Below are 18,046 nucleotides of genomic sequence, written 5' to 3'. Positions count from 1 at the left end.
CTGCCAGGGTGTTTGTAATCTGCACAGATTAGTCAGTTGTGGGATTTCATGCCAATTGTTTGAAGGTAAAATAACTAAGTAGTCTTTTCCAGCCCATCGGCGGGCACGCTGAAAGCTCCAAAAGTGGTTCAGCAGTGGGCTACCTCATCTTTTCTGTCTCTCCAGGAGCTTATGCAGTTGAATTATCATTCATATTTCTTCCTACATTTCCTCCTCCAAGTCCATAAAAGGTCTATCAGGAAAACCAGAGTGGATTTATAAATAAAGAGTGGGAAATAGCTCAGTAGTGGCAAAGCTGAGAAGGATGCAGAGGCTTTAGTGGACCGCAAGCTGACTATAATTTAACAGTTGGACTAATCTTATTCTGGCATGTATTAGCAGGAAGGTCACATGATGCAGAGAAGTAATTAATCAATGCCACTTGGGTAGGCATTGGTGCTCCCAGCTTTGAGCACTAAGGAAGAGAAGAATAAGCTGGAGACCAAAGGAGGGCAAGAAGAACGACTAGAGGTCTAAAACTCTGGACCTAGGGAGGAAACTGAAGGAACTGGATTTATTGAATCCAGAAAACAAAGATGAAGGGTAAGGTTTGCTAAGGACAGTCTTCCAGTGAGTGAAAGGTAAGAGGGCTGAGTCCATTTTCCTCTAACTCTGCTGCCTAACTTCCAGCAAAACACATTCCCACGAGGGTTTTGCAGAAGGTTTCATCTTCTTACGGGACTTTTAATGTGGTTTTTATAAGTACATCAGGGAACCTCCTGAATATGGTATGCACATGCTTGGTAGTGCATGTGGGGGGATTAGATCAGTCTTTGGGGGTGGGAAAGGTTGCTCTTACTCTGTGCTTAGAATGAGATTTAGTGACATAGAGGAGCAGCAAATGGGTTGGGAGGTCACTGGCTGGCAGAGATGTCAATGCCACGTGCAAATCTCCCCTTGACCCCTGCAGTTGTTGAGGTTTACAGTGTAACGCTGCAGCCCAGCTTGCAGAATGACCCAGAATAAACCCAAACCCTCACCATTTCTGGGAATGAGACCATCACTGTTACAGGTACTGGGCAGGTTGATCTGAAGGGAATTTTCTAAGCATCTAAACCATGTATTTTAAAAAAATGAAGCAGTCCCAATGAATGAGGAAGGGGAGGGAAGACAGGATGATATTCACACTTCTTCCAGCATGGGATACCTATGTTTTTGCATGCTGTGAGCTGATGGGTATCTGGGTTCCTTGTGTTTCTTTGGAACCTCTTATGTTCCAGCTTGTACCCCATTGTTCTCCTGTTTCTAGAGAGTTACTGGTTCTTGAATGAGGTGGGAAGAGTCTATGGGATTTAGTTCTTTAACAAAAACATCCTTTCTCCACAATGTTAATCACTCATTTCTGCCAACAAGAGTTTAAGGATCTAATTAACATTGGCTTCTCCTTTCAACAGCTCAGTCTTTACACTCATAAACTGTGATAAAGCTATTTTCCCTTACTTTCTACTCATCTGAGAACCTCCCAGCTTCCAAAGAATCTGAAGTTCCAGGTTAGGAAGAACAGGGAACTAAAAAAGCAAAGCTAGAAATAATATCCTGCTGCCTTAACAGGGTCATTCTCTTGTGCAGGGATCTGTTATGCCAGCAGTGATTACTGTACTTTCCCCAAGTACATGTGCATATTTAAGCTTCTTCCCAAATCTTTTGTTCTGCCATAGCTAGAGTTTAAAAATAGTGCCATTTTATCCTGATTTAGCTTATTCCCATACAGGAATAGGTGACATAAGGTCTGTTAAACCAGTCTGGCTGTGTCTGGGTAAGGCAGTGTTGTCTTTACCACCGTAGATCGGCGTGATTAAAGTCGTGTTGAAAAGCCATGGGTTAATGTTATTGCTTTGGCCATACACCAAGGAAGGTTAAGGGTGTTTTAAAAAGCTTTACTTCTCAGAAAGGAGGACTGCAGGATTTGATTCAAAGTTCTTAATTTTGGAAAGGGTTTTGAGGTTTGCTAAAGGTGCCATATTCAGTTATAAAAATAACAGAATGAAAAATACAGAAGTATATTTATAGTAAGGATAATGAAGATTTATAAGGTAATGATAGTTACAGTGCTCCTAGCCTAGGAACTCTGCATTAAACAGAGTGATTGAATGTTTGGCTTTTAAAAAAGAGAGAGAGAACACAAAAAAACCCCAAACCCAAACCCAGATGAATAATGAACAACAACTCCTTTCCTTGGTGAAAAGCCAAACCTGTGTCTTGAAAATTACATGTTTTTTTGGGCTAAGCAGTGAAAAAAAATGGACTTGATCTTTGCAACAGCTTGGATTTATTATTGGAACCAGTTGACTGTGCCATAGAGGAGAGGAATTTTCTGGTAATTAGAGCAAGAAACTAGGAGTCAGAAGCAACAGGGTCTGTTTCTGGCTCAGTCACTAGCACGCTATGTAGCCTTGGGAAACATGCTGCCTCATTTGTACCTTGGCTTTCCCATCTATAAATGGGGCTAAGGAAATAATTCAACCTCACAAACTGCATGCACTAATTAAATCCAATTTCCAGAGCACCTTGAGCTCCTTACTGCCACAGGATGGTGTTTCACAAGTGTGTGCTTCAGATGCTTTGGAAAACTCCTGCCCAAAACATTTACAAGCCCAGATTCCTAAATCCACGTGTGGGCATCTGATTGAGAAGGGTCCGATTTCCAGAAATTTGTCTGATGATGAAAAAGAACACGACAGAGAGTGTTTTCTCACTGGATTATGCAAACAGAGGGATCACGGGATGCCCTCCTGCTGGGATCCTGCCCTTTAGTGTGGCTGATTTCTCAGGCTCCCGTCTGCTCTCCAGCAGTAACATCTGATCATCAAATCACAGAATCATTTTGGTTGTTAAAGCCCTTGAAGCTGCTGCAGTCCCAGCCCTCCTCTCACCCTGCCAAGCCCACCACTACCCCATGGCCCTCAGCACCTCAGCTCCACAGCTTTAGGATCCCTCCAGGGCTGGGCACTGCCCCAGCTCCCTGGGCAGCCTGGCACAGGGGCTGACACCCCTCTCAGGAAAACAGTTCTCCCTCAGCTCCAACCTCAACCTCCCCTGGGGAAACTTGAGGCCCTTTTCTCTTGTCCTGTCACTTGGGAGCAGAGACTGGCCCCAGCTCCCTGCAGCCTCCTGTCAGGGAGTGTCAGAGAGTGCTGCTGTCTGCCCCCAGCCTCCTCTTCTCCAGGCTCAACACCCCCATTCCCTCAGCCCCTCCCCAGCCCCTTGTGCTCCAGCCCCTTCGCCAGCTCTGGTGCCTGATCTCTACAGACTGTGTGCTCTGAATACTGCAGCTCTGATGGGCTGCTGCAAAAGGCAGGTGGGGAATGACCGAGTACGTCCAGTAAGTGATCTCTGGGGGGTGCAGAGATGCTCCTCACTCTGCTGGAATTGGCTTCCTTTGGAAAGCAGCAGTCAGAATTAATTTGAATAATAGCTTCACATCCTCACTGGAGTTACCACCAGTATCCCTGAGGCCTTCACATCTGATTTGGCCTGGCTCTCTCAATGATTCCATTTCTACATCCCCATCTGTCAGCATTGGAGCTACTTGGCCGCCCTTCCTTGGGCCGGTGGGCCGGCCAGTGAGGAGCAGGAACGCCGTTTGCCTTGGCCCCCAGCCCTGCCTGGAGCAGAGGAAACGTGCACTGACAGGACAGGAAATTCTCCTGAACCACAAGGACCTGGAGCTTGCTTCTTGCCTTCCTGTGGGCCTTAGCCAAGTTTCAGCCTGGGTGTTTAAAGATTATTAATAGCAATAGTTACATTAACAGGTTTATGTTTTCCTTCTTCTGTCAACAAAGTTATTTCTTCAGTTGAGACTTTCTGGCTGGTTTTATTCACAGTAAGTGGAGAAGGACCCAAGAATGTGGTGGGATCATGGTACAACGATCCCTTTGAGCTAATGGGCAGCTGAGCAGGGGTTTTGCTTTATGGAAGGCTCTCAGTCAGAAGTGGACAGGCTCTCAAGCTTCCAGTGCAAAACAAATAGCTCCAAACTGGGTCAGGCTTAGCACAGTGAAGGATTTTGTTTCACAAGTATTTCTTTGCAGCAGCAGCAGCACCAACACACTGCAGAATGCAATTGCTTTCTCCTTGCTCTGGCTCATTGTTCCTGTGTTTGCCCTGTTGCCCTTTCTCATGCTGTTGCACCTTTTGCATGGCTGGCTGATGGCCCAACTAGGGAATTCTCTTACTGCTGTTCACTGGCTATAAAAGCTCTGCCATGGTCAGCAAGCTGAGAGACTGGCTCTAGGTTTGCAGGGAAAAAAAAGGTCATATGGAGACTGGACAGTGCTAGGTGCACTACATTTCAGAGTGGGATGGCTCTTTAAAGTAAGTCCTGCATGACTTTTCTTTAAAGTGCACCTCTGTGTGTAACACAACATGTGCTGATGCAGGGAAGGAACCAGTCACCATCCTCAACAGAGTATTGGATGTCTCTGACCAATGGCCCAACGTGTGACACCATTCTGGTGGTTACTGGGGAACTCAGAAAGCTGGTCTCATAAAATCTGGGGCATGGCCATGAAAATACAGAGAAGGGTAGTCCTGGTTTTCAAAGGTGCTAAACCCTTCCTGCAAACTAATGATTTCATCTTCTCCTGCTTTCTACTGGAGTGGCTGGTGCTTGGTGCCTGCCAAACTCTTCTGTAGCTGGCATATAGACAAAGTCATCTGCTGGCTTTGAAGAAAGGTGTATTTTGTCTAGAGAAGTGAGGGAAGGAGCATTTGGAAGTATTAATACAGCTGAGTAGGGCACAAGGCGAGGAGAAGACTCCTCCACATTGTCTGTGCTAATATTCACAAGGAGTTAAATAGGGCTTCTGGGGTCAGTAGATGGTGGGCTGCTTCTCTCTTGGAAATGGCTTTTCCCAGGAAGAAGGACAGAGAAGAGTTCAACTTTGTTTATCCCTGATTTATTCTGGAGTGCAGCATGCATTGTAAACAGCTTTCTTCATAGAAAAGTATGTGCATGAAGCCTCTTCTGATTTATTTTCCCTGTTGTTCAGATTTAGCCCACAGTGCTGTGAGCTCCTTGCTTTCCCTAAACGTTGGGCTTTTTAGAAGGAAGCCCAACATGTCATTCCACTTACTGTGGGCTTTGTGTTTGTCACACAGCACAGCACCAGCTCTGAGTGACCACCCTGAATACAAGCCGGTGAGCTTTCCAGTGCACAGTCACAACTCCAGTGAGAGGGAACAAACCTGGGCTTACTCCCTGGGTCTGGACCCATCAGTTCCCTTGGTTGGGTGCCTGGGCTGGGAGCTTTGCCTTACTCATCCCTCCTGTCCCGTGGGGGTGGCGTGTCGCTGCTGAGGAGGGCGAAATCAGAGACATTCTTTTCTTATGATCAGTTTGAATCTCTCTTGTTGTTGATTTCATAATGCCTGGGAGAGCAACTGCAGCTCCCTCCTGGGACCCAACTCAACCCCTGACAAGGCTTCCTTTCTCCTGACGTCTCTGCTGACCTTCACTTCACTCTCAACTGCTGTGACAACTTGACAGCCCCAGAGCGTGCCCTGACCTTGCAGCATCTCTACTCAAGTCACTCTGAGTGACTGAGAAGTCTCTTGGTACTGAATTGGCAGCACCAAAGCCCACAGCATGTGAATGTTCCTTGGAGGTCAGATTTTGTATCCATCTGTTGGTTGCTTAGCCCCAGCTGACTGTTGATATCAGCCAAGGTCCCACCCAATGTGATAAGGCTTAGAGCTGCAAAATACTCCTGGAGTATATCTGAATGCAGCCAGCCTTCTCCTGTTGAGTCCTGGACCAAGCAGTGCTCCCTAGTGATGCATTACTGCATAAATACTGCGTGTGTTTGTTCAATGAGTTGGAGGTGTTTGGAATCCATCTTCAGCACCTCAGGACATCCCTGGATCTCCAAAATAGGAGCAAACCTCTGACTTAGAAGGGTTTAGTTGTGGATGTGAATGGTTCCACTTTGAATTGGTGAACAAATGAGGGGGAAACAGTGCTCTTCAGTTCCCTGAAGACCCTGAACAGACCCTTTGAATGTTCTTTGACAGAGGAAACAAAATCTCAGGGAACTCTGTTTTTTCCTTTGCTGATTAACCAATTTCTTTGCTGGTGGCAGTGAAATCAAGAGAAAAGTGCACCAAGGAGAGTTTTGAAGTGGAGTAAAAACATGCAGAAGGCAAGGAGACAGAGCAGTGGTCACTTCTCCTTTAGCCAGACTTGTCTTGTGTGCTCTCACTGACTTCTGTCCTACACTGCTGTGTGTGAGAGGAGAGCTGGGTCCTGGGATGGACTGATAACGAGGCTGATGATCCAGCACCGTGAAACATCCTGCCCTAAGTGTCTTTAAGTGATGCCAGTGCCGACAGCACTCAGTACATCACAGATCCAGTATTGAACATCTATCCTGGATCTGGGGCTGTTCCAACAAACAGCAACATCTTTGAATTTGAGTCTTTGCCCTTGTTGGTCCACATGAAAGCTCAAGAGCTCATTCAGCCCTTGGGCACATCACCTTGGCTCTGTCTAAAACCAATGTGTGAGACTTTTGGGACACAGCTGGACAGCAGGAGCTCAGTCTTTCCTGTTTTGTTGGCTGTATGGAAAGGAAACCATTATCCATGCCCAGGGCAGCCTTGCCTGGCTCGCTGGGTGCATCCCTGGGGAGGAAAACTGTGCTGAGGGTGGGTGGCTGCTGCCAGAAGCAGGATCCTAGTTTACCAGGGCTGACTCAGGACAGCAATCCTGTGTTCTCCAGCCTGATGGTGGGGGAAATCTTTTGTCTGATCTCAGCACTGGCTGCAGGGAGGAGACAGGAACGGGCCTTACAGAGCAGCCTGTGTGGGATGGCAGGTCCCTTGCTCCCTGGCTTGAAAGAGCCTGTTGGGGGGTGTATGTGTGTGCTGTGGGGGGGGAACACTTGTAGCAAGCAACAAACTTATACAAATAAACAAGAGAAGCTAAAAACAGCCCATCCTCAGCCCCTTGAGAGCCCTGCAGCAGATGTTGCCAGTGACTGTAGGTCCTTGTTGGGAATCCCACGGATAGTTAGTGCCAGCGGGGAAGCACGTGGCAGCAAAGGGCAGCTGGGAGAGAGCCCTCTCTGTTCCCTGGGAGCACTGGAGTGGCTGTCTCATCAGTGCCAATAACAAAGCACCAGCTGGTCTGAGCTGAGTGCAGAGAGTGAGCAGAGCTGCCTTTTGCTCTTGGCTCAGCTGTAGGCTCGCTGTGTGGCCTCCAGCAAATTGCCTCTGTGCTGTGCTTCCTTCTGTTGTCCATTGAGGTCTGGGGTAGAAAGCTGCTTCCCTGAAGACTTGTGGCCAAGCTTTTCAGCTTTGCAAGGTGCTTTGTGGCTGGAAGGCACTGTGTTCAGAATAGGTGAATGGTCAATCTTAGTATAATCATTGACATATGATTCAAGAGGTGATGAGAGGCTGAGAAGTTCAGCTGAAAGGTCAGCTTGTTACCAGACACACATTTTTGTCACTAGTGACAATGAGAAATGAAGCAAAGGGAGGAAGAGGCTGGCTGGCTCTGATCAGAGGTGACACTGGAGCAGGCTGGGCCTCTGGTGCATGAAATGCTGTTCTCTCTTTTTGCTGCATTTTGAGTTCAGGTTTTTGGCTCCTTTAGTGATTCCTGTTTCAGGCACGGGGTGGTGGCTTGGGCTAGAGGAGCAGAGGAGCAAACAGCTGTGACAGGAGTGGACTGGGGATTGAAGTAGTAAAAGGTGGAGTCAGTCAGGCCAGGGTGCTTTGGCCAGGCTATGCTCCATTCTGCACATTGCTGTAGGTCTCATGGCATGCAGATCAGAAAGAAATACATCTTCCCTTGGGCTGATGGACCTTCTGCTGCAGAATTTAAAACAAAAAGTTCCATTTAAACATCAGGAAAATCTGTTTGAGTGCTGAGGTGAGGGACCCTGGCCCAGGCTGCCCAGGGAGCGTGTGGAGTCTCCTTCTCAGGAGGTTTCCAAACCCACCTGGACACGTTCCTGTGTGACCTGATCTAGGTGGGACCTGCTTTGGCAGTGGGGTTGGACTGGATGAGCTCTAAAGGCCCCTTCCAACCCCCACCATTCTGTGCTTGTATGAGGCAGGGGGTGGGAATAACTGCAAGAGGACCTAAGGGCATGCTGTTGTTTTCTCCCCCATAAATGTGAAAGCCACTTCCATGTTTCTTCATGTTGCTTGTCCTATGCTAAAATGAAAATGCTAAGCAAAGCTGAGGTACCTGGGCTGTGGTTCTCAGCAGGACTGTGCACAGTGACCATGTCATCCCTGTTACACCTGAACACCATGTACCAGCCTGGGAAGTGGCAAGATTTTCCAGCCATGCTCTCAAATCGTGTTTTATGGCTTAGAGGCATCCCAGGGACACAGCAAAGTGTTTTACATGCAGCTGTGAATCAGTGTGTCTGTAAACATTTCCTATGGAGGGGGCAACTGCAGGGAGGGCTGGATCTGGGACAGGTGCTGATGTGAGTGCACAGATCCCCATCTGGGCTCCAGAGCAAAACAAGCTTGCACCAGCACTTTCTCTAAACTGAATTTTCTGCTTTATTGTTTATCCCTTCTTGAGGCTTTTCAAGCATCCATCCTTGGTCTTAAACCGAGGGTGATTTGTCACAAGTTAGAAAGCAAATCCTCTACTGGCAGACTGGAAAATACCCCAGATGAGCAGCTGCTAGGGAAAATGTGGGGATGTGGGTCGACTCCTGTCTTCACAGCCTCTGCTGAATAGCTTTTTATCTCTCATCTCTAAAAAAAGAGGCTATTTCCTTGCCTGTGAGATTCTGGGATGTGGCCATTTCTCTTTTCTGGGGCAGCCTGGCAGCTGGCTTTGTTTGGACAGCACTGGTCACAGGAATCCATCATGCAGAGACTGTTAGTGCAGCAGGGACTAGGCACCTTGAGGAGTGGAATGTCAAAGAGCTGCTACTTTTCTGCAGGGAAGGAAAATATGTGCTCTCAGGCACTGGAAAAGCTTCTTGAGAAACGCTGTGATACTATAAAACGTGCCAGAAGATCTCCAAATAGATACTTACTAGTTGGTTTGTAATTAGTTCTCCTCTGGGCCATAAGGTTTTAAATGCCTGGCTTTTAAAGAGGGCAAGTGACTGATCCTGCACAAGATCCTTTTCTTGTCACAAGAGGTTTTATTGATGAAATCTGAGTGACTTGAATGGTGCAAATAGTCTGCTGCAGCACTCAGACACTGTAGGAGGCCTCACCTGTGCATCCAGGTAAACTCTTCTCATAAACCAGTCCTTTCTAACTCATCAAAGAGGAATGGGAACCAATTCCTCCTGAACTTGCTTGGGCCAGGTAACACCACAGGTCTCTCAAGTCAAGAAAGTGAATTGTTTCTTTAACTCAAAGCAGGCCTGGCCTACAAAACCCAGAACACGCTTTTCCCTCTAGATCTCCTGCTGTCCTGGTAACCCCAGGGAGCAGTTAGAAGCTTCTGTGGTGGTGTATTTGGGAGGAGAGCTATCACTCCAGCACAAACCCTGTTTTGAAATATCTTGGCTCTGGTTTGCTGAGGAAGGTTATAAATACTGTTCCCAGGACAAACATTCTCCATGTCTGTGAGCTAATGAGCCAAGCAGCTGCTCGGAGGCTATCCACCTCTGACACCAGCAGACACTAAGCCATGTGAAAAAGATTTTAACATGCCCAGACACCCCAGTAGAAGAGGTTGTGTCTCAACTGCAGTTTTTGTGCCACATCCATTTTGTTCCTTCAAAGGCAAAAGTCCTTTACTGACCATCTTTGACACCTGTAACTGTCAGAACAAGACAAGCAGAGACCATAATCTCCTGGATATTGGTGCAAATCCAGCTGGTTTCAATCAGATGCACTGTGTTTACTCCAGGAAGAGAGCACAAAGTGTCACAAACCTCTCTCTTAGGAAAGTATGAGCGTTTTTGTAAGGATCCATCTGAAATGTGCCACATGCAGACAGTATTCACTGATCTCCTCTGGCTGTCTGAGCAGCTTCAAGTCCAAAGCACTGGTAAATCCACTTTAACTGGCTGACTGAACTGGGCTGCTTTGCTCTAGCAGAGCAGTGAAAGGTGTCCTGGCTCATGCTGATGCTTCTGATGTACAACATAAAAGAATTTGTAAACAGGATCTGGGAAGCATTTGAAGAATCAGATAACCTGGTCTGTACATTTGTGTCAACACAATGTGAATGTCTGTGATTCACTTCAGCAGTGACACAAACAAGTGACCTGGATGTCAAACCTACACTGGTCAGAAGAAGCATGCAGGTGATCTTGCAGCATGTCCTGCAGTTGTGAGAAGCCGTGTGAGTGGGCAAAGGTCAACAGGGGCCAGTTCTGAGCTCAGCCTTATTCAACATCTTCATCAATGACCTGGGTGACCCTCAGCAAGTTCCATGATGATCCCAAATGGAGAGGATTGGCTGATGCACCAGAAGCTGTGCTGGCAGTCAGTGAGATCAGGGCAGGCTGAGAGTTGGGGACGGAGGAACCTGCTGAGGTTCAGCAAGGGCAAGAGTCCTGCCCCTGGGGAGAAACAACCTTATCCATGGAGGGAACCTTATCAATACTGATCAATACCTAAAGGGCAGTTGTTGAGAGGATGGGGCCAGTCTTTGCTCTGTGGTGGCCAGTAACAGGACAAAGGGGAACGGGCACAAACTGGAACACAGAAAGCTCCCCTGAAACAGGAGGAGAAAGTCCTTTGGTGCTGAGGTGAGGGAGCCCTGGCCCAGGCTGCCCAGGGAGGGTGTGGAGGCCCCTGCTCAGGAGGTTTCCAACCCCACCTGGACACGTTCCTGTGCCCCCTGAGCCAGGGGAACCTGCTTGAGCAGGGGACTGGGCTGGAGGAGCTGTGCAGGGCCCTTCCAGCCCCCACCATGCTGGGATCCTTCCCAGACTTTGCATGGAAATCCCTGCTTCTCAGCCATCCTTTGGGAGGATCACAAGGCTTGTCTTGCAAGACTGTTTCCCATCCAGTGCTCCTTAGACCCCAGACTCTCACTGGGATTACATTTGGTCCACTGAAACAGAACTAAAATGCAGTTGCCTCTAATGGTGCACAACCACGAGAGCAGGAGCTGCGTTATCAGGAGGATCTCACAACTCCACCTGATTTTGGTTTCTGCAGAAGCTGCATAAATCCAGCACAGCTGCTTTGGCTCTGCCTCGGCTCTGGGCACCACTGGGAGCAGTGGTTGTATTGAAGGGCTCTGATTCCTGATCTGGGGCTGTGGGAACCTTTCTTTTTTGCCTGATGCCTGACTCATGTTGACTTAAACCCAAATGCCTTTTAGTTCAGGCAATGTCAAGGCAAAGTTGTGAACAGAACCTCTTCATTCATGTTCCCAGTAAACATCTATCCTCTTAAAATGAAAAAAACCCTTAAACTAGGTCAGCTGAGTGTGGTAAATTGTTTTGTCTCTCTTGTTTTGGCTTTAAAAATGTCCTGGTTGCTTAAGTGCAAATTGGTGTGACTTAGAGAAATGTGTCCCAAGGCCCCTCTTGGGTTTGTCTGTCTGTCATTAATGGCAGTAAAAGTCTTTCTCTAAGAAATGCAGTGGGTCAGTTTGCTTTTGGTAGCTCGGGGTTGGATGGTGATCTTGGTTCCTCTGCTTACATCTGGCATTAGGCTGCTGAAGGAAGTGGAGTGACTCAGGATTTATAGCTGTGTAAATGAGAGCAGAGGCAATCCTCTGAAGCCTGCTCAGTGCTCCACCATCTGGAGACCATTATCTATTTATTTATAAAACAATCCAACCAAATATCTAGTGATAACTGCTCTTTGACATGCCAGTCATGACATTCTTTCTGCCAGGGAGATGGGGTGAGGGTGGGAAGAGAACAAAAGCAGTGGGGGGTAAAGGCATGAAAAAATCTGTCCTTCATATGCTCATAGAAACAGGCAGGATTCACTGCTCATGCTGGCTTCTTCCTGCTCCTGGATTCAGTGGAATTACTCCTGATTTACCCTCCTTGGAGTGGAACAGGATCACTCCTTTGTTTTTTTTTGGTTACTTCAGCAAAACAAACATTTGTTACTTGGAAAGAACAGCAGGGATCTCACATGTGACCCAGAGCTGAGCGGAAATCCTCAGCAACACAAGGATCTGCCTTGCTTTAGTTTGTAAACAAAGCACTGAAGAGATGGGGAACAGACCTGTTGCTGCCTCATGGCTTCACTCTGCTGTGAGTTGATGTGAGCTGTTGCTGGATGTGCAAACAGGAGCACCTGCACTCAGAACAGGACTCAACCACAACCAAGCAATAAACCTCGCCAGGAGATGGGAGTTGCTGTTCCCCAAGCTCATCTTGTGGCTTCACCTGAGAGATCTGAGTGACAAGATTATTTTAAGGTGCCTTTTCTTGAGCTGGCAAGTCAGCCACCTCTTGCCAAGCACGTGGTGTGCACACCCTATGCTGCTGCCTCCCTGCCATGCCACTCACCTTCCTCAGCAGCATTCACACTGACTTCAGGAGGCAGCTGAAGGGGAGAAGACAAAACCTTTTGATGCTGTCTCCTGCCCAACCCTGCTGTTCCCCAGGTCACTTTGGAGTCACTGGCACAGATGGAGGGCTCTCTATCTGAGAAGTCATTAGGTGGGAAGACTTGGAGCAGCAACAGTCCCTCTGTAGGGAAGGTGTAAAGCTGAAAGGTCTGCTCTGTCCTTTCCAGTGAGCTGCAAAGAGCTTTCGAGCTGTCCAATTAAAACAACCCTTTGACAAAAATAGGATGAGAGAGTGCTACTTGAAAAACAAAACAATTAAGCAAAGCCTATCCCTTCTCCTCCCTGGAGGCTCCTATGGAAGTGGCAGCTTTTGAGCCAGAAATCTCTGCTGGGATGAGTATTTCTGGCATGGGAACCCCCAGGAGCACTGACCTCCCGCTGCTTCCTTTGGAGCAGAGGCTGTACTGAGCTCATGGCAACAGATGAGACCAGGCTTGCAGGCACTGACATGTCTCCCCTGAAGGCTGGTTATGCTGTAGCCTGTGGAACAGCAAAAATGAGATTCTGAGTGTGGGAAAGAGCTGAGCAGACACTGGCACAGGCTGCACCAGCAGCCAGCCAAGCCCATGGGGAGCCATGCAGTAAACACCATCTTGGGCCTTAAAGACTGAGAAAGGAGCTCACAGATCAGAATCCAACAGTAGGTCACTGAAACCTGGTGCTAACATGGCTGTGGGAGCCCCTCTCCTGAAAAGACTGGGCTCTCTGTCTGCTTTTGGCATGGCTTCACCCTTAGCAGGGATGCTTGTGTCTCCTTTCGAAGGCTGGCTGGTGCTGATCACAGAGCTGAGCTGCACTGACCAGGAAGCATGTTTCAAGGATCATTTTAGAACACAAAAGCCTCACAGATCACAACAGAGCTGCTTTGAATGTTCTTCTGTACCTCAGGACACTTGGTTTGAGCTGTGGGGCGACAACCCATGAAGTTAAGCCTCAGAATGCTCAGAGGAGTGACTGCCAGTGCCATGTGTATAACCTCAGAAGTTTTTCCTGCAGCAAACACATCACTTGAGCCCCACTGGCAGCTGCAAAATCATTCTCTGGTGACATCAGGGACTCCCTTAACCCCTGTGCAGTTGCTGCAGGAATGCTGAGGGTAAAGTTCTGCCTTTTGTTACATCAGTTGAATCAACCTCATGCCTCTGTTCCTTCACTCACTTTGGTGCTCATGATTTTTCTGCCACGGGATTCTTTCTTTCAACTCTAATTTTAGCTCCTGTGAAGGATGAAAAAGGGTCTGAGATCCTTGTCATGAGGCTGGTTCATGGGATTCCCCTCTGACTCAGCACAGCCTGGTCTCTTCAGCCCAGATCCCCCTGAAACACACCTTAAAACAGCATTGCCCTATCCCACAGACATTCTGATAAAGAGAATTTGGCTCATTCCTTTTGTTTCTCTAAATTCTTTTCACAGGACACCAGTACAAACTCTGCTGACATATTATTTTGAGAAGAACTGGAGAAGCTGGAAGTCATTTTGTTTGTTTCCTTTCTTTGTTCTAGGAAAAGCATCCACATGGCTCTGCCAGCCCTCCTTGTTTGGGGCAGAATGAACAGGCTTGCAGGGCTTGCAGGCCTTCCAGATGGGCCCTGGCCCTCTCTGTTTCCTCTGAAGGAAGATGAGCAGAGCAGAGAAGGAGTTTCACAGGTCTGGAGAGCACATGGAGAGTGGGAGGGTCACTGTTTCAGCTGAAAGGCAACAACACCGGTGAGTCTGTGCAGTTATTTCCCTACTTGGAACATCAGGGACACACAGAGCTCTAGAACTTAATGCCAGAGGAACATCAGAGACACACAGAGCTCTAGAACTTAATGCCAGGAACATCAGAGACACACAGAGCTCTAGAAGTTAGTGCCAGAGTCAAGAACACTTCTGTGGTTTTTGAAGGTGTTCAATACCAAGTGACCAAGAGTTGCCCTGGCAGGAAAAGCCTTTTTCCCTTACCTCTTTGAAACCCAGCCAGGCTCCAGAGCTTTCATTTCACCTATCCCCTTTTTTGAGGTCAGGACACCTTGGGCTTAAAACTGTAATCAGTTTAGAACCCCCAATAACTGTTTATTAACAAAGCTTCTTGACCTAACAGATTGGTCTGTCTCTGCCAGGCAGGTCAGTAATTTCCAGTCTAATGCACAAGGGAGAACATTGTGAAATGACTGCATAAAGGGGCCTGAAGGATCACTTGAGGCTATTTGCCTGGCAAAGAAATGGAACCAGCTACAGCTTTTCTTTTACCTAACTCATGGCTGTATTGCAGGGAACAGATTGGAAAACACCCCAAGTCAATATTCTCCACCTCAAGCCTGCTTTCAAACCCATCTGGCACCTCTGTTGCCAGATGACAACATGCCTCTGAGGGGGAAACAATTTCAACTGGAGAGATGAAAATTACTGGTTCAAATAACTTCCTTAAAAGAGCAACAACAACAACAGCAGCAGCCTGAGGCTCTGTAAAACTTAGTTGAAAACTCCTGTTGCTGCATCTCTGGGGTAAAACAGCCTAAACTGTAAAAGCTGTTAGTGGTCTGTTGAATGGCTGCTTTACCAGCAGCAGGGTGTTTAAAAGACAGTGTGGCAAAAGCCATCTGAAAGTAAAGGCTCTGAAGGGAAAGTGGTTGAAGCAGGTTTGTGACAGAAATGCTGTTGTACCTGTACAGCAAATGGTAGGGAAAAAATGCAGCAGTTGTAGGCAGAACTGACTGTGTTCCACTACAAGCTAATAAAAACCTCCATCAAGAGGGTTTCTAACCTCACTCAAGCTTCTGCTAGAGCAGAGTTTGGGACAAGGAGCACAGCACTGGCTCTGCTCATGGTAAAGTCCCACTGGAGACCTCACACAGGTTGCAGCCTGCCAAAACATCTCATCTGGCTCAGCTTGTGTGAGTTTTGATCACTCTGAAGGCTCTTTCCTTCTTCAGGTTGTATCAAATGATGCCATTCTTACAAGGCTGTTCACTGAGCTTGAGGTTTCTCTTGTTTTTAAGCATTTGTGGTGTGAAACTTGTAACAAATCTATTAGTAAGGAAACAAATGAACAAAAGATGGAAGATCACCCTCAGAGATGTGTGCCCTGGAACCAAAGTAAGTGAGAATGTGCAAGTGAAAATCTCACACCTGACAGTTCCTAAGTCTTTTTTCATGGGGTTGAAACTCTGAGCAGTTTGTGCAGACCTCTGCAGGAAGGTCAGGCTCCTTAATCAGCCCATTTCCAAGGTATCTGCATTCCATTCCAAGGTTAGCAATGCCTTCAGCTGAGAGAAGTCCCTGTCTCTCTGAAGGGGTAAGCCCTTTGTTAGGGCTGGCTCCCAACTACAGCCCCAGGGCTAGGAAGCTAATCAAAGATTCATGTACTGAGATTCCTTTGTGCTGTAGAGGAAGAAGCTGTCAAGGGCACTGCCTTCCTGAACCTGCAGACCCCGTTGACCCCCCACTTCTCTCTTGGTCTTTGACATCTACTCTTCTCACTGGGATCAGCTGCAGGAAGATGAGATGACCTAAAGGTCCTCCCAGCATAAAATATTCACTCATTCCACGTCAGGAGCTGGATTTTTTCCAAACCCTGAATGGGAAAGGTGTGGGCAGGCTCCTGTTGGAATCCTAAACCCCTAATGAGAGATCCACACAAGTGCTGGTAGGCCACCCACCCCTGCAGCTCCTGCCAGCCTGGCAGAGCTCAGGGGCCTGTTGCTGCCTGTTGAGTCTGTGTGAGATGTGCAGCTGGGAGAAAGAACATAGTGATTTGCACAGAGTGACTGAGGGGCTGAGTCCTGGCTTTTTGGGCAGAGAGCTTTTGTGCTTAGGTGACACCAGAGATCTTTGGAGATCTGGGATCCAGTGGAGAACTGGAGCTTGCAGCCTTTCCATCCATGGCTGTACAGACACAGCAGGGCCTGGCTTATGGACTAGAACAAGCTCCTGGTGACTATGGCTGAGTGGCTGCTTATTCAGGGGTAGCAGAGCCGAGTGAGTAATGCAGTAACTAGAGAGACCTGGCACTTGTCCCTTCTCTTTCACAAGCTACCTTGAGCACATCCTTTTGTCCCTTCCAACCCCTCCCATTCTATGATTCTGTGACCTGTGCAGGCTGTTGTGAGGACCAAATCCCATCAAACATTGGAGCTGTGGGCCAGAAGAGTCCTTTAGATCAGGAGGTGTCCTTAAGTAGCTCTGCCCACACCCACCTTAAACACACCCTCCCTCCCTGCTGTTTTCCTTCAGGATAATTAAGCATGCAGTAAGCTAAGAAGTGGAAAAACCCAAGGAAGCATCCATTTCACAGGTGGCTGCAGTTGTTTCCTCTCAGGGCCTGTTCCTCCTGCAGTTCTGTACGAGCCAACACTTTGGCACAAATGCTCCTGGCTGTGGTGGTGACTCAGTTTGGATGCAAGTTTTGCAGTTATTCAGGGTCTCAGAGGCCTTGCTGTTAGGTTGCTATGGGGAGGCCTGTGTTGCTCTGCAGGTAACAGCTACTGTCACAAACATGGAGGGGTTTTCTGCATTGCCCTCAAGGTCTGATTTTCTGTGTGGACCAGTAAGGTGGATGCTGAGCCCCTGGGATCCTGATGTGTGCCCTGGGACAGGTCTGCATGGCCCATGCTGCCTCCAGGCACTGTCAGGTTGGGGAACAGCCTTGTTCCCAGCCCTTTCTGGCTGCTCTCTGAAGGGGTGGCAGCCACAGTGTGCCCAAGGTCGGGCAGTGGCTTTGCCTCTTAGTCCATGCCCTGGTCTGGGCATGAACTTCTGCCCCTTTGCCACATTCAGAGCTGGTTGGAGCCTGCTGGAAGTCACAATATAGAAGTTGATCACAGCAGCCCTTGTTGCAAGATCTTGTGCATTACTTAGGCAAAGTCCTCCAGGCTGTGTTAGGCCAGGAGTCAGGTTAGATGATGAGAGTGGTGCTGGCTGGCCTGAAAGCTCCCAGCTGGCTGTGCCCTGGATGAGGTGCTGGGGGACATGGGTTGGTGGTGGCTGTGGCAGTGCTGAGGTGATTGTTGGCCGTGATGAGCTTAAAGGGGCTTTCCAGCCTCAACCATTCTGTGATTCTCACAGCAGAGCAAAAGAGAGGGAGGAGACTGTGAAGGGCTTTGCTCCCCAAACCAAGGCCAGGGATGAAGTTTGTTCCCTGCTTCACTCCCCTCACCCTGGGCACAGCAGCAGCACACCCTCAGGACTGCAGTGTCTGGCAAGGTGGGCAGAGAGGGGCATGCCAGCTCTGCTGTAGCCTCTTGGTGTTTCCCTGCAGTCTGGATTTCATCCCAAGGCTCTGCTGAAGTGTACAGGGGTGGTTTTTCCTGCTTTTGTTCATCCTTAGGGCAGAGTAGCCTTTGTCACCCAGACCTGAGTGGAGCATTCGGCCTTTGCTGAGCTCTGCTCCTGCCTGTGTTCCCCAGGAAGCTGCTGACGGGTGGGTGAGTGCTGTGGGTTTGGGTGAACACTTCACTTGAGGTTACAAGAAATTCTGAAAGCAGAATTTGGGAGACAATGGCTTGAGGCACAGCTGCTGCTTCATGGACAGGGAGTGATGTTTGAATT

The 18,046-nt window shown here is 48.2% G+C and overlaps 1 protein-coding gene across 8 annotated transcripts in view; it reads left to right on the top strand.

Moving 5' to 3' along the window:
- Positions 1 to 18,046, top strand: part of LOC104556659 (CCN family member 2-like) — a 35,275-nt gene that overhangs the window by 4,613 nt on the left and 12,616 nt on the right. For 4 of the 8 annotated variants that reach the window (XM_062014508.1, XM_062014510.1, XM_062014507.1 and 1 more), the window contains one exon: positions 14,020 to 14,224. In XM_062014508.1, coding sequence (XP_061870492.1) covers positions 14,136 to 14,224 — 89 coding nt within the window. In that variant the 5' untranslated portion in view covers positions 14,020 to 14,135. Of the gene's footprint in view, positions 1 to 533; positions 621 to 14,019; positions 14,225 to 18,046 lie in introns of those variants that run through there. The other 4 variants (XM_062014514.1, XM_062014512.1, XM_062014511.1 and 1 more) reach the window with 3 other exon arrangements.

Source organism: Colius striatus, chromosome 24, assembly GCF_028858725.1.
Source record: "Colius striatus isolate bColStr4 chromosome 24, bColStr4.1.hap1, whole genome shotgun sequence".
NCBI classification, from domain to species: Eukaryota; Metazoa; Chordata; class Aves; order Coliiformes; family Coliidae; genus Colius; species Colius striatus.
The sequence above is the reverse complement of the archived record's forward strand: the minus strand, read 5'-3'. Positions and strand labels throughout refer to the sequence as shown.